Here is a 25,957-nt window from a genome sequence, read left to right on the forward strand (position 1 = left end):
TTCTATTCTATTCTATTCTATTCTATTCTATTCTATTCTATTCTATTCATTTTTAAGTAGTGGAGCCCAGTGTGGGACTTGAACTCACAACCCTGAGATCAAGACCTGAGCTGAGATGAAGAGTCGGATGCTTAACCGACTGAGCCACCTACAGTTTAAAAACAAAGTGTTTAGAACCATGTTTAATGTTTCTAGTTGGTATTAAATCATGTTCTACCTTGGTAGTGAAGACAGGGTGGGCAATGATTGTCCAGTATCACTGAGAAAAAAAGGGCACAGAAAGATGACTTCCAACCCTCCCTCCTACCCTCAGCCCTTTCCTCCATCTGTGGTACTATACTCTCTTCCTGGTCTAAGGTTGCTTGCCATCCACCCATCTTTAAAGATAGGTTCAGGGAGGGGCGCCTGGGTGGCTCAGTCGTTAAGCATCTGCCTTCGGCTCAGGTCATGATCCCAGGGTCCTGAGATCGAGCCCCGCATCAGGCTCCCTGCTCAGCGGGAAGCCTGCTTCTCCCTCTCCTCCTCCCCCTGCTTGTGTTCCCTCTTTCACTCTCTCTCTCTGTCAAATAAATAAATAAAATCTTTAAGAAAAAAAAAAAAAGATAGGTTCAGGGAGAGTATTAATTATTTCACTGGTAAATAACTCAGTTCCCATTTTTAAAAGAAATTGGTTACTTTCCTTTTGGCTTTGTGTTTTCTCTGTGTAGAATGGCTGAGGTGGTGTTTAACAGTTTATTCCTATTAAGATCTTTGGCAGCTTGACATGCCCATAGTATAAACATCAAAAGTAGAACTCCCAAGTTCTACTCCAAGTTCTACTAGGCCGTTAACTCCCAAGTAAATAGATTATGTCATTTATCCAATAGAAAGCTATTTGTTTTGCTAAACTAGACTTTGAAGCCAAAAACTGGCTTCAAAATTTTATTATTTCTTTTAATATCCATAAATACTGCAATCATTGTTTTTAAAAGTATGGATTGAAGATTTTTCATGAATGTTTTTACTTGCTATTTCTCCTAAGTTTTAAGACATGCAGGTGCTTTTATAAGCAGAATATCATTAAAGCCACTGCTCTACATTTAACTTCATTTTTTAAGATTTTATTTATTTATTTGAGAGCACATGCGAGTGCATGAGCAGTGGGAAGTGCAGAGGGAGAAGCAGACTTCCCACTCGGCAGGGAGCCCCACATGGGGCTCCATCCCAGGACCCCAGGTTCATGACCTGAGCAGAAGGCAGTCTCTTAACAGACTAAGCCACCCAGGTGCCCCTCTACATTTAACTTTTAATTAAAATTATGTCCATTAAGAATCTTAAATTTCTTCTTGTTTTTTTAGAAAATAAAATGAGTCCTATCAAATCTCAGATTAGAATGTGAAGGATTAGAATTTTAGCATGTTAGAGATACATGAAGATAAAATTTGATTAAAAGTTCAAGAAAATCTCTACCTGTTCAGCTATTTAAGAGAATAGAGCAATTAAGAGATTTTTATCCAGACCTCAGATCACATTAGTAGGTTTTCATTAACTTAAGACTACTTCAGAAGTCACCTTAAGTTTAATATGGTGAAAACAACAGCAATGGTGTGCAAAAAAAAAAAAAAAAAAAGCATGGGAGAGGAAATGAATTTATGTGTGTGTGTACACAAATTTTTTTTTTTTTAAAGATTTAATTTATTTATTTATTTGACGGAGAGACAACGAGAGAGGGAACACAAGCAGGGGGAGTGAGAGAGGAAGAAGCAGGCCTCCCGCTGAGCAGGGAGCCTGATGTGGGACTTGATCCCAGGACCCTGGGATCATGACCTGAGCCGAAGGCAGACGCTTAATGACTGAGCCACCCAGGCGCCCCCATAAAATTTAATTTTACTTTTGGTCAAACGTTTATCGAGTTTAGAAAACTAACCTATCTTCATAGAGCTCATCTATGCGCATGGTACCTTACACTTGATTTTAGGTCTCACAGACAATATGGTTTGCTGCTTGTTTGGAAGAAAATAAAACTATAAGATGGGGCGCCTGGGTGGCTCAGTCAGTTAAGTGTCTGCCTTCGGCTTAGGTCATGATCCCAGGTCCTGGGATTGAGTCCTGCATTGGGCTCCCTGCTTAGCAGGGAGCCTGCTTCTCCCTCTGCCTCTACCCCTCTGCTTGTGCTCTCTCTCTCAAATAAATAAATAAAAAGTCTTTTTTTTCCCCAAGAAAATAAAACTATAAGAAATGAATAGCAACTAACATTTGTTAAATTTCTGTCACGTGCCAGAAGCTATTCTAAGTGCTTTTGAGGGAAACTCATGTAATTGTCTAATAATCTTATAAGATAGTATTATTACCCTCATTTAATAGAAGAGAACACAGAAATGATAAGTTGCTCAGGGTCATACAACTAGTAAGTGGCAGAACTGGGATACATTTTGGCTCCGTAGCCCAAGTTTTAATTATTTTCCTATACTACGTCTCAACCAAGTTAGAATCAGAATATACAGATCCTTGAATACTATTTTTATAATTTGAAATTTTTGTTTTTAAGGTAATGTCAAACTGTTGAATTTTTTGTTCTTGTTTTTTTGGAGCCAAGAAACAACCTGTTGAGAGTTGGGAAAATGATTTTGGCAGAATTATGGAATATTGTGGGGACAACCAGATGAACATTATAGAGCTATCTCTGAGGTGTCTTTTTTTTTTTTTTTTAAAGATTTTATTTATTTATTTGAGAGAGAGAGAATGAGAGACAGAGAGCATGAGAGGGAGGAGGGTCAGAGGGAGAAGCAGACTCCCTGCCGAGCAGGGAGCCTGATGCGGGACTCGATCCCGGGACTCCAGGATCATGACCTGAGCCGAAGGCAGTCGCTTAACCAACTGAGCCACCCAGGCGCCCCCTCTGAGGTGTCTTGAAAAATCCCAGTGCCCAGGTTGCACCACTGTTCAATTGAATTAGAGTCTCAGAGGGTGAGGTGCAGACATCAATACTTTTTAAAAGTCTCCCAGGTGATTTTAATGCATGGCCAAAGTTGAGAACTATAGAAATAGAGGCGATTAGCCCAGGGAACAAGGTAGCATGCCGTTGTGTAATCTAGGTAGAAGGCAGTTAAAACCTATAGGGTAGTAACAGCTGAATAGAAAATATGCCCCTTTTGGATTTTGTTTTTTTCCCTAGATCTTTAGAATTTGCACTTTCCATATTTGGGTTAATAGTATGGAGAGGAAAAAACAAAAAACAAAAAAACTTGCACACTTAATATGTGTTGTGATCTCGGCTCTTGTCTCACATACTTTCTCATTTAATCTCCATAATACTGTGGGGTAGGTATTACTCTGTTTTTAGAGATGAAGAACCCGAGACTCTCAGAGAGTAATTTTTCTAAGATCACATAGCTAATCAGTGGGCCATGTTAGGATTTAAATACACGTACTCTAATTTTGTTATTCTAGTCATTGAATGTAAAGGCTAATGTTTTTATATTATAAATTGATCTATGTCATACCCAGCCTTTTAAAATTTTTATGTGCATTACCTAGTATAATGTGTACTTTGAAAAATATGTGATACATGATCTATTTTATTTAACTCAAAACTTTGTTCTCCCATAACTAATTTTGATTTTTCTATCTGGGGTGAATATTTCAGCGTTTAGGCAGTATATAGTTGAACAGTTGCTAACTGCATTTTTATGTGTGGTAGATATTATGAGTCATGGAAGTTGATGTTTCCATAATATTAGCAGTCTTTCCTGTGGCTTGATACTGAACATGATATGCTAATCAGTGATTTGTTAGAAATAGAACTCTAGAAGGAAAGAAGGTATTTGTTGTACAGTCCTTATGTCTTAATTCAGATCCTGGTCAGGATTCAGTATAGAATGTGGGCTTATTAACTGTGTAAGGAATTGGCCAAAATCAAATTCCAAGTAACATAAACTCTTATTTCAGACTGAATATCAAAGTTATTTAAGTAGGTCATAAGATTAAGCATCATACACTGAAATATTTTTGTATATGAGCAGTCTCCTAGAATCAGTTGTCATATCTAACCTGGCATGGTTGTGATGTGATTACATGGTTTCTGTTATGCTTATCGGGTGACTAAAGATAGTTAGGTCAGATATAGAGGAGAATGTTAATGAGGTCAAAGGCCAAGGTTTAATTCTTTTAATGGACAGTTCACTTTTTTCTTGTTTTATAACCACAGACTTCACCAGCAGTCTCACCAGATGCATGACATTAGTTACAACTGACAATTGATTTTGAACTTCCCTTGTATATGAAGTTCTTGATGAAGGAAGTTGTTGTCGTCATGGCAAGAGACCACCATTACCAGAAGAAATATAACTTAGGCTCCCTTACCAAAACAGGTGGTGAATCTGTAGCAGTGTTATTTGTGAAGGACAGAATTATTTAAGAAAAATGATGGGGGAATTTCTAACAAAGGAATTTGGGCATATGATAGCCAGAGACTAATAGTGGAAGAAAATATGAATATGCTTTACATTACAACTAAAGATGTTCTCAGGTATTGAGGTAATTTTCTATGTTGAATTGTTATTATAACAGAATTTTAGGACTATAACAGATCTTATGAGTAAATAAAAAAGCTAAATTCAAGATATTTATTCAGGTTTACCCAGGGAATACTGAGAGAGCTTAAGCAGGCTTAGAACTCAGATTTCAGAATTCAAGTCCATATTAGTTCTTTGTGTATCTATGTTAAGCATGCAGAATGTTAAGGTTTGGAAAATACAAAGATGGGTAAGACTTTTTTTTTGCTGTTAGAGAATTTAAACCAATTCATTTCATAAACAGGAACTCAGCGAATTACACGTAAGAAATTCTTTGCTACGTATTAGAGTTATAATAATGACTAAACCTTTTTTTCATTCATGCATTTGTCATTCAATATTTGTTGATTGCCTACTATGTGCCAGGCTCTGTTCTAGTCTTAAGGGATACAACAGTGACCAAAACAAACTAAGTTCCTACTTCAGTAGAGCTAACATTCCAGTGGAGGAAGACAAAAAAGTCATAAGTATATACTGTTAAGTGGTGATTGTTGTGATGAAAAATAAAGCAGGGTAAGATGGATAGAGAATCCAGAATAGGGGATGGGTGTTGCTATTTTCTGGGAATACTGTGGAAGTCTTCTGATGGTTACTTTTTTTTTTTTTAGAGTGGGGGGGGGGGGAGATGGGGAGAAATTTTTTTTTTTTTTTTTTAAGATTTTATTTATTAGAGAGTGCACAAACAGAAGTGTAGGAGAAGGAGAAGCAGACTCCCTACTGTGTCGGGCTCAATCCCAGGACCGAGATCATGATCTGAGCCCAAGGCAGACACTGAAACCAACTGAGCCACCCAGGCGCCCCAAGAGAGAGAATCTTAAGCAGGCTCCATGCCCAGCATAGAGCCCCATGTGGGGCTCCATCTCATGACCCTGAGATCATAACCTGAGCTGAAATCAAGAGTCTGATGCTTAACTGAGCTACCCAGGCACCCCTGATGAAGTTACTTTTGAACAGAGTCCTAAAGGATAAGAGCCAGTGTGGAGCTTGCAGGTCTATTAGGCAGACTGTGGTGGTTAGGCTATAAGTGTTGAGGTTTGTGGGGAAGGTGAGTTAGGGGTCTTTCACCTCCTCAGTCAGGAAAATGGTGTGCAGGGGCACTGTCCCTAGGAGTGCATTGAACTTTGTGGGCTCTCCCCTCAGTTCTGCCTGATAGAAGGATGCAGTGACAACACAGATGTAGTATCCCTTTGTTTTACCTGGTGTGAGAGGTCAGGAAATCCCTCATCGAAGATGTGATATTTTATCTGAGATAAGAAGAATGAGTGCAGCAGGAGGGTGATTGGGAATCCTTTAGGGAGCTGGAGCTCGGGAGAGATTAAGGTGGGAAACTAATTTGGGGAGTTGTTAGTGAATAGAGCCCATTTAAAAATTAAGTCAATGGAATCACTGGGGAAATCATGTTGAATGGGGACAAAGGAGATTCTAGGATGCAACCTGGCGTTCAGGGGCAGAGGGGGAAGGGAGCCAAGCAATGAGAGGGAAGAAGAGAAAGGAGAGAAAATAGCTTGTTAACTGGGGAAGGGGAGAGAGTTTTGAGAAAAGGAGTGATCAGTGGTGGCCAGTCCTAAAGAGTGGTCAGTTAGGTTTAGCTGGGAAAGGTGAGGTTGGCTAGACTTGAAATGTCTAATAGTATAGCCACTTATGACTAATTTACATTTAAATTAAATAAATTCAGCTCCTCTGTTTAGCCACATTTCAAGAATTTAACAGCTACACGTAGTTAGTAGCTACTCTTTTGGATAGTGTAGATATAAACTATTTCTATCATTGAAGAAGTTCTGTTTGATAGTGTACTAGATCATTATAATATTAGGGAAAAGTTAAATAAAAATTCATTTTTTACTTATTTGTGATAGCAATAGAGAAGATACTTTGAGACAACTGATTATGTATTACCAAAGAACTGATGTTAGGAAGTCAGAGTTTTATCTTGAACTGTGGTAGCAGAATTGGCAATTTGAGTTGAGCCTTTCAGGTCAGGGAACTTTCAAGCTATTGAATAGGGAAGCAGAAAGAAGGAGAAAATTGCAGATCACTCTGAGCGCAATCAATTTTACTAGACAGAGAATTTAGGTAAGTTTCAGAGCTATCTCATGGGGGATCAGAACACCTCTGTGGCATGAATAATTGGTCCGTGCTGTAGACAATTTAAATATCAGGGTTTAAGGCTTATTTTCCAAAGAATGGGTACTATCAAATGTTTTTAAGTGGAGGAGTAACATGGCCAATGTGATAGTTTATGGAATTAATTTGGTAAATTAAGTTCTTGGTTTTTTTTCTTAGTCTTTGTCATTTGTTGCATCCCTAAGTAATCCTGCCTTATGTCTACATACTGCTTTTTAAAAAATCTATAAAGTACACTCATGTAAACTGTACCACTCATGTAAACTATTTTTAAAAAAATTTTTTAAAAGATTTTATTTATTTGAGAAAAAGAGAGAGAGACATGAGAGGGGGGAGGGTCAGAGGGAGAAGCAGACTGCCCGCTGAGCAGGGAGCCGGATGTGGGACTCAATCCCAGGACTCCAGGATCATGACCTGAGCCGAAGGCAGTTGCTTAACCAATTGATCCACTCAGGGGCCCCATGTAAACTATTATTAAGCCTCACAATGATTCTGGAAAGTTGTAACATTTATAATTACATATTCACAGAGAAGAAAATCTCAGAGTTCAATAACTTGCTAATGATGGCGCTAGCTTGAAGAATGACTAATACTGGGTAGATGAGATAATTTACCTCAATGTCACATAAATTACTATACACTACACACAGTAATATATGGTCATCTTTTTTTTTTTTTTTTTTAAGATTTTATTTATTTACTTGACAGAGAGAGACACAGCGAGAGAGGAAACACAAGCAGGGGGAGTGGGAGAGGGAGAAGCAGGCTCCCCGCAGAGCAGGGAGCCCGATGCGGGACTCGATCCCAGGACCCTGGGATCATGACCTGAGCTGAAGGCAGTCGCTTAACCAACTGAGCCACCCCGGCGCCCCTCATCTTTTTTTTTTTTTTTTTAAGATTTTATTTGTTTATTTGACAGAGAGACACAGCGAGAGAGGGAGCACAAGCAGGGGGAGTGGGAGAGGGAGAAGCAGGCTTCCCGCTGAGCAGGGAGTCCGATGCGGGGCTCGATCCCAGGACCCTGGGATCATGACCTGAACCGAAGGCAGGCGCTTAATGACTGAGCCACCCAGGCACCCCTAATATATGGTCATCTTGTTGGCAGTAGGGACCAGGTCTTTATTGTGTTTTTGAATTCCAGTACCTAGCAGAGTAAATGAATGAGTGAGGTGAGACTTAATGCAGGAACATCTATTGAAAGGGAGATGAGAAATGAGGTGATGTGGGTCTGGCCTAGGTAATAGTATTAATGAGAATTGAAAGAAAGGACCAGATGTGGGGTAGACATTGTCTATGTAAAAATCATCAGAACTTAATGACTTCATGAGATTTTGAGGGGAAAGAGTCTCAGATGACTCAAGGGTTTAGGTCTGAGTGAAAGAAAGAAGCTACCATTGAAAGACTTGGGCAAATTGCCATGGAACCTGGTTTCTGCGAGAAGCTACTGAGTGCTGTTTCTGACTTAAAGATACTTTCTAAAGCCAGCTTAGAGCCCTTCCTTTGTTTAGAGAATTTTAGAACCAGAAGTTAATTTGCAGTAATGTCTGAACATACAGGTAGCAATGTTTTGGAGTGAAGTTTTGGAGATAGGGTAGGACTTGGAAGTTGTCTGAATAGAGACAATAGATATGCCTTGAGCATGAATGCAATCTGCAGGAAAGGAGCAGATAGAGGAAAAAAACAAAACAGTTGAGGACTGAGTGCTGGTTATGGCCACTCACTTACTGAATGAGAAGACAGAGTGGAGCCAGGAAAACAGGAGAAGGGAAGCCAGAGGAGTAGAGTACTTTAGAAACCAAGAGAGGAGAAAGTTTACATGGGGAAAAGACTGAGAATTAAATACATGCAGGGAGGATAAGAACTGTGAAAAAGCCTCAGAGCATGCCAGAGAGGACTTCACAGATTGGCAGATATACTGGAATTTCCCAAAGCCTCAGAGATTTTTGTTGGTTTTTTTTTTTTTTTTTGGAAAGGATTTAGTTTCCACTGTAAACATATTATTGCACTTTTTTTTTTTTTTGCTGCTTCTTAAAAGATTAATGCACCACTTAATTTATTTATACACTGGGTGCTCTCTAAATTCAAATTCAAGTATTTGACATTAAATCACTCCTGAGAAAATTTGTTTTTTTTTTAGATCTTGCCATATTCAGAAGTTGCTGAAGTTCAAGAGACAGTGAGTAATATATGGTGCTATGTTTGGAATGTTAACATTTTTGTATTTTTTGAGGATTTCGAGTTGGATTCTTAAAATCTATTTTTCACTGTATTTTATCATAGATGATTATGTCATTATACTAAGTAACTCATGTAGATTGAAAAGGTCACTTTAAAAATGTTTTCACTTTTTCCAACATGTGAATGGATTTAATTTTTTTTTTTTTACTGTAAAAATAATGCATACCAATGGGGGCGTATTTAAATAATACAGAAAATATAATAAATAAAATTCTACCTTCTAGAGGCAACCACTTTTAATATTCTGGTGGCCTCTTTACTAAGTTTCTTCATATGTATATATCTTACATATGGAATTTTATAAAAATGGAGTCATACAAACTTTTTATACCCTATTTTTAAAAGTCAATGTATAATGAATGATGTTCAGTCAGTGGGAAAAAAAACTTTAACGGCTACATAGTATTTCATTGTATGAATGTATTGTTTAATAATTACTGTTTTAGATTACTGTAAGTGATGTGATAAATATCTATGGACACATCTATTTTGGATGATCACTTTAGTGTACATTCCTAGAAGTGCATTTGCTGAATCAAAAGTCTGATTAGGTTATTTTAAAATAACTGCCTGGCAGGCCAGTTAATATTCTCTAACAGTGATAAACTCTAGTTCCTAGAAAAATATTTCCGTAAAATATCTCCTGTAAAACTGAGGGATAAATGTACACAATGTGTGTTTTGCAGTTGATTGCAAAAATATGAAAAGTTCAGTTGAATGTAGAAAGAGGACTCCTGTAGGAAGAACAAACAAATCTCAGATGTGTTTTAGATCTCTCACTGAAGACTCTTACTCTAAGGGCCAAAGATAACACTAAATAGAGCACTCTTGGGATGTTTTATATAATCCTCCTTCCAGATTGTGGCTTCTGAGAACCAGCTGCAGAAGGATTGCTTCTATGAATACAACTTGATCAACTATGATGGGGGAAGAGGTGCAACTTGCTTGAAACTTTATTTTCAAGTTGTATCAAAGCTGTTTGTGCTTTGGCTTAAGCTCAGAAGATGGCTGAAGTCAAATCGATATGTATGTTAAGAGTGAGGTGCTGTGCTTAAGGCAATGGAATCGAGCTATAGCTCTTACAGGATTGTTTCTGTGTTATAAGGTGGTCATCTATCCTGAATTGCTTATGACTAAGGGGTTTCCCAGGATGAAGGGTGTGATTTTGAACTTCTACCTATTCCTTTACACTTCTGAAAGTTGGCGAGTTTTTTGCTAGTTATAGATGGTGTGACAAATATTTAGAAGTAGATTAAATAAAATCCCATTTTTGCATATGCTCTTATCCTGAGATTTGTAGACTAAATTCAGTAAAGATTTAGGTAATGGCTATATTTCATGCTTTTAGTTAAAATAGTTAATAGTATACTAATTAATAATAAATAGGAAAACTCTAGGCATGTTGCTATTATTTTATCACTTTCATCCCATACTTTCTGCCAAAATAGAGAATCTGTTTATTGTTGAAATGACTGTGTGGACATTTTTGAAGGGATAATGATAAATATGATGTTATTCAGTTAGAGAAAATGTTTCCATCATATCTTTAATGGTCTTTTTTTGAACAAGCTGAGGTAAAGTTCCTGGATTCTTTGAGTTTCTAGTAGTATTTTGGTTCTCTAACAAAAGCCAAGAAGAGTTGGTTAGCTTTTTGTTTTTTAAACTATCTTACAAGATACTTGTGTAGAATGTTTCCACATCAATAATTTCACATTGTCTTTATTCATGTGTTATACCACATGGAACTGTGCAAATTAGGCCCAGGTCCTAAAAGCAGTAAAAGTAAGAAGTGTAGTATGCAATTTAGCCATGCACACAAGTGATACAAGTTACTTGGTAAAATTAATATATAATCTTCAATTACTTATATCCCATTTCCCATTGGCATTACTTACAGTCAACTCTGGGATGATAATTTCACTTGTATCCCAGTTAAATGCCTTTTATCCACAACGTTCTGGGGAAGGTGTCTGAAGTCTTACTTATTTTTTTATTGTATTTTCACTTTTATTTAGAGTGTTTCAGCTTAATTCTTAGTTCTGTTGTTCCATTATAATGTATGTTTTCTGATGCCTATTCTTTTATTCTGTTGCATTTTTTAGTCTCCTGTGATTAGCCATTCAGATCATATACCCTGTCACATACCATAATTTATACTGTTTCTTAGCAACCTGAACCTTTCTCTGTACAGGTGTGTATGTCCAGTTGCCTACTTGACATTTTGACGTGGATGTCTAAGAGACAATTCAAACCTAACCTATCTCAAACTTAGTACTTCTGTTTTTTTCTGTAAACTAACCCCTCTCATTGTCTTTTCCATCTCAGACAATGCAGTTTCATCCTTTCAGATGCTCAGATCCCAACACATTTATCATTTTGATTCCTCTTTTTTTTAAACCAAACAAAACTTCATACTTGGTCTGTTTGGAAATCCTGTTGGATCTACTTTTAAAATATATTCAGAACTCAACTACTTCCTCTCACCCTCACTGCTACCACCTGGGTCCAAGTCTTCATCTCTCCCCTAGATTATTACAGTAACTCCCTAACTGATTATACTCCTGTCCCTCTAGTCCACTCTCAACATAGCAGCCAGAACAACCCTGTTAAAACGTAATCAGATAATGTCACTCCTTTTCTCAGAAATCCAGTGGCTCCCCATCTCATTCAGAATAAAGCCAAAGTCCTGACTAGGTCCTATAATCTGGCACCCATTTACTTCTTTGACTTCATTTCCTACTACTCTCCTACTTGTACTGTATTCCAGCCTCTCTGGACTTTTTACTATCCTGCAAGCCCTCCAGACTTGCTCCCATCCCAATCCTCCTCTCTACACTTGTTCCTCCCTCTGCCTAGAATACTCTTCCCTTTCATGTCCTTATGGTAAACTTCCTCATTTTATTCAGTCAATTCTGTAGCGAAGTCTTCTTAGGCCACCCTGTCTTAAAGTATAACTCCCTCTTCCTTAACCTTTTATGTGTCCTCATTCTCGGCTTATTTTTTCCTCAGTATTTATACTATATAATATGCAGCAAATTTTTACTTGTTCAGTATGTTATTGTTCATCTCTTCCATTGAACATGACTACCACAAAAGGCAAAATTTTTGTCTTTTTTGTTCACTGCTATATCCCTTGGTGCCTGAAATGATACCTGTCCATATAGTAGGTACTCATAAATATTTGGATGGATCAATCAGTGACATGAATAGTGTTTATTTTGATTCTTCAGTGTCTCAATATGAAAAAAATTAGATTAATACAATCAGATTTATATGACAAACATGCTTGAAGTTATACTGTTGGAAGCATAATTTGAAACAAATATCAGAAGTTGCTGTATATGCTAGGGATTATTTTTTGGGAGCAAACATGCAAGGAGTACAGCTGCAAAGAAGTTGATATAATGCTGTTAATTAACAAAATTTGAGAATATGTGTGATGAAAGTGAACTTAATCGTTTATCCTAAATAGAAGACCAACTAAAAAACCTTCAAAAATGACTGGCCCTTCTGAAATTAAATAGTCCCAACTGTGCATATATGGTTAGAACTATTGTTCTCCTTCAAGAAATTCAGATTTACTGGTAAATCTAGGGAAATTATTCATATCAATATAAAAAGGTATTTTTAGAGAATGTCTATGAAATATTTGTCAAGTTTACCATGGTTGACTCTGTCACTTTCCTTCTTTTCCATTTTCCAGTATCATATTAGTTATTTATTGGTACATAACAAATTATCCAAAAATTAAGTGGTATAAAACAACAAGTATTTGTTATTTTATAATTTCTGTGGGTCAGGAATCCAAGAGCAGTTTATGAGATGTCTCTGGCTCAAAATCTCTCAAATGGTTGCAGTCAAGCTACTGGGGAGGGTGTGTGCTGCAGTCTCATCTGAAAGCTTGATTGGGTGGATGGGAGGGCAAAGAGGGCCAAGGCAGGAGATTTATTTACAAACTCAAGTAGTAGTTATTGACAGACATCATTCCTTCAGCTCATGGGCCTACCTACAAGGCTGCCTCATGACTCTACAGTTGGCTTTCCCTAGGGAGAGCAAGAGACTATAAATAAGATGGAGCTCATAGTCTTTTTACTGTGTAATCTTGGAAGTGATATCTGTTCACTTCTGCCATATTCTGTTTATTAGAAGTGATTCAGTGAGTCCAGAATACTCAAAGAGAGGGGATTATACACAAAGACATGGGGATCACTGGAGCCTTTTGTAGAGGTCTCCTACCACAAATACTTCGATCTTTTCCCACCTGTTTGCTAGTTGTGGTAACATGGCCATCAGTAATAAGGACTTGAGCACAATTAGTTCATTGTCATTACAGCTGTATTTTTTTAGTTTGTGAAGCTGAAATCAGTTTATAGAATGGGCAACTACAGAAAAATGACTAGAGCAAATACCTTTAAAGGAATTAAAACTCAATTTTGAGCATTAGGGAAGCAACAGGACCAAGATTTTTCCGAAGGAGGCAAAACAAACAACCTTTCTTTTTGGTCACAGGTAATTAAGATTCCTCATTCCCTTTAAATAAAAAGCAAGCAGTAATGTAATCAGTGGGAATTTTTTGTTTTTGTTGTAACTTTAGTTTTGATGTTACCGTACTTGGTATTTGGAATGAAGGGAAGCTAAGGACTCTGTTTCTACCAAGGGAGACCAAAACACTTGTCTGTAGGCAACATTTAACATAATATAAGTAGGCAATATTTAGCATAATGTTGTATGTTAAAATAGTTACCAGACAAAAGGTCAGTAGTCTTTTACCGTTTCTTTTAGTTGATTGCGAATTACTCATTTCAGAATTGGGTCTTCGTACTTCCAAATGACCAGTAGCTCCACGTGCTAACACTTCATATTTAGTGGGTCCTAAGAAAATTTGTCTGACAATAAAATTGATCAGTTTATCATTTCTAATCAATATTAATATTCCTCTTTTTTTTTTTTGCCATTTGAGAAAAAATTTGTTCTACTTTGTTGATGTCTTTGTAAAAGCTCTTTGCACAATGCTTGGCATATAATAAGCACTCAGTAAATGTTCCTTTCTTTTTATAGAAGAAACAGTCTGAATTTCTATGTAGTGTTAAGTGCTTTCATGGCATGCAGAACTAATATTTAATAGTGCATGGGTGTTATAGATTTTTAAACCATTTAAATTTAAAGAATGAACAACTTTGGGCTGTCCCTTACATTTCTAAATAATTTTACCACTCCTAACCCATACCTTGAGTTAAAATTGAAAATAATTTTTGATTTGAATAATTTTCAAAACAAAATACTTAGTTGATTTCATTTTTGTCTTTCCATCTTTGTTTTCCAAAATTTAAACAAATATTTGATAATACTTAAACCAAGATCTTTTTATGTGTGGCAAAGGAAATTCCGTGTGAATTGTGATTATTAGGATTGATGTGCATGTGCTTTCTACTTATAAACTAATGCTTATTTTCCTTGTCCTTTTGTTTCACTGCTGCTTCAATCCTGATGCATTTTGCTTCTTCCTGGTTTGGATTGTATTTGTTTGCTGCTCAATTACCCTGCATTTAAAGCTTCTTGGTGATAGCAAAGATGTCCTTGGGCCATCAAGTAAGTAGCCAAAGTTTGAATGGCATATTTGGAGACATAATATTTTGCTGTGTACTTATAAAAGGCATACAGTATTTCTCTTTTGATTATTAAGTCATTCTTTTCTTTCTAGACACTGAAATTCTAAGCAAAGAATATAAATGGTCATTCAGTGCCCATCTGCTCTCAGTGCCCATCTGAGATTGATAGTGTTTGTGTATTTACTTCTTGATTGTCTAAAGATGGATTATTTACTTAGCTAGTTATCTAATTCATAATTCAGGACCTTTTCTTCATAGTATTCCTTTCTACAATCTTCATAAAGCATAGATCAGACTTCGAGACTGGACATGGTACAAGAAATTCACTACCATGTGAAATGAGAAACATTGTTTTGTTTTTTTCATAATCTTTACATAATAGATAATTTGGTTATGAAACACATTTATTTGTACTTTGGGGATTTCATAAGTGAAACATGTTTCATCTTAGGGATTTAGAAGATGTACCCATTAAATTTATGTCTGAAAAAAAGTTTTTTTGACCAGACACTGTGCTGGCTTTGGGGCGGATATGATGAGTAAAACATGTGCCCTGCCCTTAAAGATCATGGTCTAGCAGGGAAGTTTTACCCATTAATAGATAATTTCAGAGCATTGTAACAGAGGCAACTTTTGTACTGAAAAATCATAGAATTACTGAGGTGAAAGGAGCCTCAGATATCATCTAATAAAGCATTAACTTTGTAGATAAAAAGCCTGAAGCTAAGGACTTAAAGGATCAAGGAGTTAGAATTAGTTACTAGCCCAGTGTATTCTTTCTTGGTTTTAAAACATCATAATGAAACCATCAGTTTGCTAAATTCAGATCTAACCAAATAATTAAAATATTACTGTGTCATAAATCAGATAAAGATTTAAACTTTATTGAAGGGAAATGTAGAAATTTTATTGATTTAGAAAGTTTTAGTGTTTATTCCTAAACAGTTATTTGACCACTGCAAGTCAGTTTCCTGCTCTGGGGCTCTTTTTTTTTTTTTCCATTGGCTAAAGAAGGGGCTGAGCAAGATAATGGCAAGCATTTTTCTAGTTGTAAAATTCTTTGGTATGGATTGGTTGCTATTTGTCTCTAATACTGATTATAGTATGTATGTAATTTTTTTCTAAAAAGAGACAATTTAAAGTAATATGCTAAAATTCCATTTTAGGGGTGCCTGGGTGGCTCAGTCGTTAAGCATCTGCCTTCGGCTCTCAGGGTCCTGGGATGGAGCCCCGCATCAGGTTCTCTGCTCAGTGGGAAGCCTGCTTCTCCCTCTCCTCCTCCCCTTGCTTATGTTCCCTCTCTCACTGTGTCTCTGTCAAATAAATAAATAAAATCTTTAAAAAATAAAATAAAATTCCTTTTTAAAGGGGCTAGGCCTAGCTGGCTCAGTCCATAGAGCATGTAACTCTTGATTTTGTGGTTATAAGTTCGAGCCCCATGTTGGGTGTAGAGATTACTTTTTTAAAAAAATTTTATTATTTTTTAAGATTTTATTTATTTCAAAGAGGGAGAGCACAAGCAGGGGTAGTGGCAGGCAGAGGGTGAAGCAGGCTCCTCACTGAGCAAGGAGTCCGATGTGGGACTCAGTCCCAGCGCCCTGGGATCATGACCTGAGCCGAAGGCAGACGCTTAACCGACTGAGCCACCCCAGCATACCGAGTATAGGTATTACTTAAAAGTAAAAATAAAATCTTAAAAAAAAAATCATTTTAAAAATTCTTAGTTGCAATAATTCGTAGTATTTTAAATATATTGTTATATACCAAGTATTATTAGAATAGTAGAAATTTTAAAAGTTGAAAAAGTATACGGATATCAAAACATTTTTATGTTTTCTTGGCAGCCTTACTTGTGATACCTGGCAGATATTTTCAGTGGATTTTCCAGTTACTTTAGTTACTTCATTTTTTAGATGTTGGCTCTAGTGAACTGATTGGCAGTGCTGAACTGAAAAATAGGATAGAATTTTTAATACAAGTTAAAATGGTTCTGTTTTAGGAATTGGATTTTATAAATGAATGGAGGTCTTTAATTTCTACTTGGAATAGAAGAGATTTATTGTGGTTACATATTTTCTGCATACACAAATAAGAATATACAATATATATTAGAGATGAATTTATATTCTACTCTGTCAACTATTAAAAGGCTAAAGCTATATAATTATTTACTGGAGATCACATATCTTTGAGTGAAAAGTAATTTCATTAATATTAGGATCAGTACTGAATGAAAAAACTCTAATAATATATACAAACATACTTCGATTCTTTTAAGTATTTGAGAAAAGGTACACCATCTGTAAGGGGAGTCTTATGATTTACATAGAGATTATTTATGACTTATTTAACTTTATCTTAGCTTCCTTAGATTAAGGGCAAACTCCAGACTATGAAGTTTAGAAAATTCTTCAGATTTTATATTGATGAGTTGACTTAATAAAGTAAGATGGTAGTTATAGAATCATATTCTCCTTTGAAGTTACAGCTGGTATGTTAATTATGTTACTATTAATTATTCCAGTGTGGTTAGTTTCTACTATACTTAAGGTTAATAATGCAATATGAATAGCAAAGTAGGTTACTTTATTTCCACTATAAAGTAGAACCATAAGAGGGCACTGTTATGCTATCTTTAGTAGGTGAGGCAGTTGTGTCAGAAAGTATTCTGGAATCATGCAGTGATTCATTTGTCAAATATCATTTGCATTTAGCAAGTATTTATTGTCAGTTTTAGGCTAAGGGGTACAGATAAAAACAAAGTGAATGCCCTTCTGGAGCTTACATTCAAATAGTCTTAAGATTATACAAATGATGTAGGACATCAAAATGATTTTTATATTTTGCAAATCCTATTGTCTGTATAATTGTTAATGTTTGCAAATGGGATAAGAGAATAAGAGGGAAAAAATCCTAAATTTTTTCTAAATATTCAGTATACTCTGTATATTGCTATTTCTATAATCAAAATCATAAATAGTAATACCTCTACTAGTAAGGAGTTAGAAGGAGATGGATACAACAAATTTGCACTTCTTAGACTATTTCCTTCTTTATATAGTGAAGTTATTCAAGATATACATACCTATATCTTACTTATGGAATACTGAAGCATACTTTAATTCTGTTAGTTGTTCTTCTCATAATGTATTTTAAATTAGCCTAAAATGTACTGATGTCTGATACCACAGAAGAATATATGTAGCATATATAAATTATATATGATACTACAAAAGAAGATATATAGTATATATAAATTATAAAGCATAATCATCCAGTGAATATGTGTTGAACCTACCACTCAAGAACTTGAATCTTTAAAATCCCTCATGTTCAACTATGTGCTTCTTCTCTCCTCTATCCCTGTTTGCCTGCCCCCAAGAAGTGATGACTAGTTTTTATTTTTTATCATTTGCTTTTTTAAAAAATGTATTTTTTGATATTTTTAAATTCCATATGTGTCACTAAGTTTTGTTGGTTAATTTTATGAGTGGTATCATGCTTTATGTCATATTCTAGAACTTGTTTTTTGTGTTAATATTTTCAAGATACAACCATGTTTGGGGGTATAGATACAGATCATTTTTTTTTTCACTGCTGTATGCTATTCCAGTATATGCATATACTGCAGTTTATTAATCCATTTTATTTTCAGTTGATGACTAAGTTGTTTTGATTTTTGCTCTTATGAACATTCTTGTTGTCTCTTGGTAAATGCATATAAGAATACTATTTCTAGGTATAAAGCTAAAAGTGGAATTGTTGGACCCATAGAGTATGCTGAAATTCAGTTTTATAAGGTAGTTCTATATTGTTCTCTAAAGTGCTTATATCAGTTTATTCTCCAGCAACAGTGCTTAAAATGTCTCATTGATTCCCATCCTTCTCAGCATTTGGTGTTATCAGGCTTATTAATTTTTGTCAGTTTTACTAAGTTTAAAATACTTATTTCATTGTGATCTTAGTTTGTCTTTCTCTGGTTACTAAAGAGGATGAACATCTTTTTGTATATTTATTGGCCGTTTAATTTCTTCTTTCATGAACTCACTGTTCAAGTCCACCCCTCCCTCATTTTTCTTTTTCTTTAATTAAAATTTTTTTTGTATGGAGATACAATTGACAAATTTATATTAGTTTCAGGTATACAGTGATGATTCAGTATTTGTATATTTTGCAGATGGTCACCACAGTAAGTCTAGTTAACATCCATCAGCATGCATAGTTAACAGATTTTTTTTTCTTATGAGAACTTTTAAGATTTTTTTTTTTAAGGATTTTATTTATTTGACAGAGAGAGAGCAAGAGCACGAACACAAGCAGGGGGAGTGGGAGAGGGAGAAGCAGGCTTCCTGCCGAGCAGGGAGCCCGATGCGGGGCTTGATCCCAGGACCCTGGGATCATGACCTGAGCCGAAGGCAGACACTTAACTGACTGAGCCACCCAGGTGCCTGAGAACTTTTAAGATTTATTCTCTTAGCAACTTTCAAATATGCAGTATTAGTATTAACTATAGTCATCATGCTGTACATTTCATTCACATGACTTATTTATTCTATAACTGAAAGTTTATACCCTTTGATTTCCTTCACCCATCTTGTCCACTTGTTACCCCCCTGCCTGTGTCTTTTCTCTGTATCTATGAACTTGGTTTTTGAACTTGGATCATACCATATTTGTCTTTCTCTGTCAGACTTACTTTACTTAGCATAGTTCCCTCAAGGTCTGTCCATGTTATAAATGGCAAAATTTCATTCTTCTTTATGGCTGAGTAGTAGTCCATTCGTTAGTGGGCACTTAGATTATTTCCATGTCTTGATTATGGTAAATAATACCATGCTATGGTGAACATAGGGGTGCATATATCTTTTTGAATTTTGTTTTCATTTTCTTAGAAAAATATACAGAAATTGAATTGCTAGATTATATGGTAGTTTTTGTTATTAACTTCTTGAGGACCTTTCATGCTGTTTTCCATAGTGGCTACAACAATTTACATTCCCACCAACTGTGCATAGGCAGTCAGGTTTCTCCATATCCTTGTCAACACTTGTTATTTCCTTTTTTTTGGGAATAGCCATTCTGATAGTTGTGAGAAGATAATCGCTCATTGAGGTTTTGATTTGCATTTTCCTGATGATTAGTGGTGTTTAGCATCTATTCATGTACCTGTTGGCCATTATTTCCTTTGGAAGAGTGTTTGTTCAGACATTGTGCCCATTTTTAAGTCAAATTTTTTGTCTTTTGCTGATGAGTTGTATAAACTCTTGATGCATTTTGGACATTAACCCCTTATCAGATATATGACTTGCAAGTACTTTCTCCCATTCAGTAGCTTGCCTTTTCATTTTGTTGATGGCTCCCTTTGCGCTGCAGAAGCTTTTTAGTTTAGGGAGTCCTATTGTTTATTTTTGCTTTTGTTGCCTCTGCTTTTGGTGTCAGATCCAAAAAACCATCACCAGTTCTGATGTCAAGGAGCTTACTGCCTGTGTTTTCTTTTAGGGAGTTTTAGGGCTTCAGGTCTTATATTCAAGTCTTTGATCCATTTTGAGTTAATTTTTGAATATGTATGATAGTGGTCCAGTTTCATTCTTTTGCATGTGGCTGTCCAGTTTCCCCAGTATCACTTATTGAAGAGACTGCCCTTTCTCCATTGTGTATTCTTGGCTCCTTTCATGAATTAATTTGACCATATACGCATAGGTGTATTTTTGGGCTATTCTATTCTATTCTGTTCTATTGTGTCTTTTTTTTATGCCAGTATCATACTGTTTTGATTATTTTGATTATTGTTTTGCTTAGTTCTGTTTTATAGTTTGAAACCAGGGAGCATGATGCCTTCAGCTTTGTTCTTCTGTTTCAAGATTATTTTGATTATTCAGGGTCTTTTGTGGCTCCATACAAATTTTAGAATTTTTTGTTCTATTTCTGTGAAAAATGCCATTGGAATTAAAAAATTTTTTTTTAAAGATTTTATTTATTTATTTTAGAGAGAGAGTGCATGCATAAGCTAGGGGAGGAGGAGAATGACAGGGAATGGGGAAAGAATCCCAAGCTCAGCGTGGAGCCCGATGTGGGGCTCAATCTCATGACCTGAGCTGAAACCAAGAGTTGGACACTTAACTGACTGAGCCACCCAGGCACCCTGCCATTGGAATTTTGATAGGGGTTGCATTGAATCTGCAGGTTGCTTTAGGTAGTATGGGCATTTTAACAATATTAATTATTCCAATCCATGAGCATGGAATGTCTTTCCATTTGTGTCTTCTTCAGTTTCTTTTATCACTGTCTTACAGTTTTCAGTGTACAGGTCTTTAATCTCCTTGGTTAAATGTATTCCTAGGTATTTAATCTTTTTGATAGATTTCTAAATTTTCCTGTTGAATTGTTGGTCTTTTTCCAATTGATTAATAGGGTTTTTATTATTTTTTAACATATTTTGGATACCAACCCTTTGTTAATTGTATATGTTGCACGTATCCTGTTTTTCTTTTTAACTTTTAATGGTACTGTTTGATTAAAATCTTAATACAGTAGAATTTATTTATACCTTCTCTACGCCAGAACCATACCAGGACTTGAGGATTTATGGAAATATAAGGCAGACAAAACTCCCTTCTCTTGTGGAACTTATGGTCTAGTGGAGAAGGCAGACAATAAACAAATGATTTCAGACGGTGATAAGTGATAATTTCAGACAGTGATAAGAGCTACAATGAAAATCATGTTTGATAAAGTGATAGATTATAATTGTGGCAGGGTGCACAGTAACCCAAAAAAATTTATAAATTGTATTATATTAAAATTAAGAACTTATCACAAGGGGCGCCTGGGTGGCTCAGTTGGTTAGGCGACTGCCTTCGGCTCAGGTCATGATCCTGGAGTCCCTGGATCGAGTCCCGCATTGGGCTCCCTGCTCGGCAGGGAGCCTGCTTCTGCCTCTGACCCTCCCCCCTCTCATGCGCTCTCTCTCTCTCATTCTCTCTGTCTCAAATAAATAAAATAAAATCTTTAAAAAAAAAAAAAAAAAAGAACTTATCACAGGTACCATGAAGAGCTTTTCTGAAAAGATGACATTTGAACACACAACAAATGAGGGGGTCAATAGTGTGACCGTCTGGGATAGGAGTTTTCTAGGTAGAGGGAACCAGAGATTTAAAGGCCCAGAGACTGGGGCAAAATGGCATGTTTTGAGGAATACCAAGAAGGCTATTATAGCTAGAGCCAAGTGACTACAGAGGAGAATAGTAGAGCATGAGGTTGGAAAGGTAAGTGGGGGCCAGCCACTTTTGAGTTCTTATGCCATGGAACTTATTGCAAGTATAATGGAAAGCCGTTGAGGATATTTCTGCATGGTACAAATCTGATTCATGATTTACAAAGATTGTTCAGGCTTCTATGTAGAGAATGAATTCTACACAAGCAAGGAGCGAGACAGTCTGGAGACTAGGTAAAAATCTGTTGCTATGATCCAATGGAAAAGCAGTGGTTGGCTTAGAACAGGGTGGTAGTTGTGGAAGTGGGGAGAAGTAAAAGGATTCTGGATGAATTTTGAAGGTAGACTACAAAGATCTCACAGATGAATTGGATGTGAAGCATGAAAGAAAGGAAAAATAGAAGAATATATCTAAGGTTTTTGGCTTGGGAAAGTGGGGGAGGAGAGTATTAATTCCACTAACTGAGATGCAGGAGAGGCAGGTTTGCAGAATAAGCAGAATCAAGAATTATGCTCTGGATAAATTTGAGATGCCTATTAAGTAATAGAGGTTATTGTAAGGCAGGTAATTGGACATGTGAGTTTAGTTCAGGGAGGGATATAAATTCAGGAGTCTGCAGATTCTTTTTTTATGGACTTGATGGGAACATAAATTTTTTATATCTTGGGTATTAAGTGAAAGTTTTTTTGAATTTTTACACTGAAATTTATAGAGCTAAAATAGAATTCTTAAACTTTAGCACAATGGGAAACATTTTGAACTTAAAGCAATTGATTTAAAAGATGTGGTGATAAAAATGTGAATGTGAAATTCTGGTTAAGTTAAAAATTAAATCTGTAGTGAGGACAGAATCATTCTCCCTAAAGATAAAGCTAAAGTTTTTGTAGGCAGAAAGCACAGAAACAAAATGAAAGGACATGGAGACCCTGGGGCACTGTGGATTTGGTCACAATTTGCCCTATTTCTTCACTGAGTGTGTTTCTCTTTTCTATCCTCTCTGCAACTGGAAATTGCTTATCTTTATTAGTAGCTTGGTCAGATAGGTGAATAACAACTTTAAACACTATTTAAATTGATTATTGGGGCAGCAAGCTTTTAAGAGATTAGACTTTGGAACCAAATGCTCCTAAGTTAGACCTCTTACCTCTATTACTTAGTCTTAGGCAAGACGGTCTCAAGTTTTCCTATCTCTAAAATCATCTCTAGAAATCGTACCTACTTTTCATGCAAATTAGAAATTAGAGTATAAATTCTAGTGAATGTAAATATTTTATGCTGCTACTAATTTGTATTTTTTCTGATCACTAATGAAGGTTGACTATCTTCATATGTTTATTGACATTTGTATTTCTTTTATGAAATTTATTTGTCTCGTTTATTGCTTTATTGGCAAATATAAAGAGTTAATAGAACAGTGAAAAATCCATAGTAACCTTGGATTACCTTTCATTATCAGTCGACTGTGTGTTTTCATTTTTATAATGTCTGTATTTTGTGTAATTTGACTCATGCATACCTATCAGTTTCTCTTGGATTGATGGAAAACTACAATTAAAAGAAAAAGCAATTATGCAAATTAAAGTATGGAGTTGGTAAAATGAACGTAACCACTGAGGCTATTTCAGTCTTTGTTCTATTCCATGTTATTAACCATGCCATTTTGTAAATCTGTAACATAAGTACTAATTCTTTTTGCCTTCTTTCCTTGAGCTGTGGTAGCAAACAGTGACGAATCTCAACTTCTGACACCAGGAAAGATGAGTCAGCGCCAAGGGAAAGAAGCTTATCCAACGCCAACCAAAGATTTGTACCAGCCATCTTTTAGTCCAGCAAGTCCTCATAGTCAGGGTAAGAAATTGTGCTTTTAATTTTGTTGTTGTTTTAAGGGGAGAATGACATTTTAGGTCTACCATAACTATTTGTAACTATTTGGTTTTATAGTGTTTTTTTAATTTGTTTTGGTCATCCATTATACTCTTGAAATGAGTTTATTTTCCTTTAGAGTCCTTTTAATTCCTCTTATATTCTCTAGTGTACTTGGTTACTTACACTTTTCTTCTAATTGAGAGATTCTCAAACTTTGTGGTCTCAAGACTCCTTTACTATGTTAAAAATTATTGAAGACCTCAAAGAACTCTTACATGGATTAACCTATTGATATTTATTATAAATTAGAATGAAGACATTTAAAATGATTCATTTAAAATTATAATAATAAACCCATTACAGGTTAATATGAATAACATTTTTATTAAAAAACAACTATGTTCTTCCTTCCCTTTTCCAAAAAAAAAAAAAAATTGAGAAGAGTGGTATTCTTTTCCCTCATGGTCGTTCAGATTTGGCACTTTTGACATTTTGGGCTGGATAATTCTTTGTTGTGGGGGGCCGTCATGTGCATTGTGGGATATTTAGCAGCATCTTTGTCCTCTACCCACTAGATGATAATAGCACTTTCTCCAGTTGTATACAACCAGCAATAGCTCTATACTTTGCCAAATGTCCCAAATTGTCTTTGGTTGAGAACTACTGTCAGACAATTTTTTGCGAATCTCTGTAATATCTAGCTTAAGAAAAGACACCTGCATGTTCATATCTGCTTCTGCAGTTCATCTGTTAGGATGTGATGGTTTGATTGAAGTTTAAGAATAAAATCTGGCCTCAGACATATATGTAGTCAGAAAATGGAGGATTACATTAATAGCTTTATACATAATTACAGGTAGTATTCTTTGATACTACACCAAAATTTGGCAAGTGGTAGTTTCTTAAATATTGGTTGCAAAATGGAATCTGAAACATATCAATAATCTTTTCATACTCTCTTAAGTTAAAGTCCATTGCTCTATCTTGAACTTTGAATGGCTCTTTACTCATGCATGATTTTTTAACATCATGCATTAATCATTTGGGAAGTAGTTGTTTACTGAATTATACAGATCTATTAAGTGTTGACACATTTTAAAATACAATACAAAGATGTGCTTTATGCATACTTCTCTTGTCATACAGAATATTAAAGCCATGTGTACTCAAGGTTTAAGATTAATAATTTTTACTGTTTCATCAAGAACATCTATAAGTGAAACTGGCCTTTTACTTTAAGTGCATGGCAGTGAAGAAATCAGTGACTACTAGTTTGGTGCCTGTGCCTTGATTTGTGCTAAGGTGTCAGCAGTTTTACCCAACATTGCTTTTGTACCATCAGTGCAAATGTCAACACAATGAAAATGTATTATGGAACTAGTTTTGACCTTGCAGACTCTCTAAAAGAGTCTTGGGGACTCCCGGGGATTGTGGATCTCACTTCCTAATTCATAATTGATAAATTTTGTGTATTGAATTCTGCTTTTTAGTAAAGTTTATTTAATCAGATGCTTTGAAGTCTTGTGGTACTACAATGGCTATGGTGGAAAGACTTCTGCTTTTAAAACTGAGCACTTAAATTTGGTGTTTGAAAGCTAATATGCACTGTTTTTATGCCAATACCATACTGTTTTGATTACCATAGCTCTGTGTTATAGTTTGAAACCAGGGAATGTGACGCCTTCAGCTTTGTTCTTCTTTTTCAGGATATTTTGATTATTCAGGGTCTTTTGTGGTTCCATACAAATTTTAGAATTTTTTTGTTCTGTTTCTGTGAAAAATACCATTGGAATTTTTTAAAAAAGATTTTATTTAAGCGAGTGGTGGGGAGGAGTAGAGGGTGAAGGAGAGAGAGGGTGAAGAGAGTCCCAAGCAGGCTGCACTCAGCAAAGTTATCAAATACTTTTAAAAATTTAATTTGGAGTCTTAACTATCACAATATCTCCGTATAATTAGTCAGGTTTTGGTGTTGTGATTTTATATTATTTTTTAAAGATTTTATTTATTAGAGAAAGAGAGCTCATACACAAGCTGGGGGAGAGGCATAGGGGGGAGGGAGAAGCAGACTCCCCCTGAGCAGGGAGCCCGAGGTAGGGCTCCATCACAGGACCCTGGGTTCATGACCTGAACTGAAGGCAGCTGCTTAACTGACTGAGCCACACAGGTGCCCCAATGATGTTGTGACTTTATGAATTATTCTTTGAAAGTAGGATTTAGTTCTTTTTAATGAATATTAATTGGTAAATAGTAAGTTGCATGATCATTTTCTAGTTTCTTTCAGTGGAAAATTTTTTCTAGTCAAGTGTTGGAAAATTTTTATTTACCATTGTTGGAACTGGAAAAACTTTATATA

At 35.7% G+C, this 25,957-nt stretch overlaps 1 protein-coding gene and 1 long non-coding RNA gene across 8 annotated transcripts in view; both read left to right on the plus strand.

Moving 5' to 3' along the window:
* The window catches only part of OSBPL8 (oxysterol binding protein like 8), a 159,495-nt gene that overhangs the window by 58,720 nt on the left and 74,818 nt on the right, over positions 1-25,957 (plus strand). The window contains exons 3-5 of one of the 7 annotated variants that reach the window (XM_035002092.1): positions 8,815-8,853; positions 14,468-14,504; positions 23,449-23,586. In XM_035002092.1, the coding sequence (XP_034857983.1) occupies positions 8,815-8,853; positions 14,468-14,504; positions 23,449-23,586 (214 nt within the window). Of the gene's footprint in view, positions 1-8,814; positions 8,854-14,205; positions 14,505-23,448; positions 23,587-25,957 lie in introns of those variants that run through there. The other 6 variants (XM_035002093.1, XM_035002094.1, XM_035002096.1 and 3 more) reach the window with 6 other exon arrangements.
* On the plus strand, positions 5,417-6,888 carry LOC118008545. Its single transcript, XR_004678712.1, has 2 exons — positions 5,417-6,469; positions 6,529-6,888. It is a non-coding gene; the product is annotated as an uncharacterized LOC118008545 (long non-coding RNA).

Source organism: Mirounga leonina, unplaced genomic scaffold, assembly GCF_011800145.1.
Source record: "Mirounga leonina isolate KUSES-001 unplaced genomic scaffold, KU_Mleo_1.0 Mir_126, whole genome shotgun sequence".
Classification (NCBI taxonomy): domain Eukaryota; kingdom Metazoa; phylum Chordata; class Mammalia; order Carnivora; family Phocidae; genus Mirounga; species Mirounga leonina.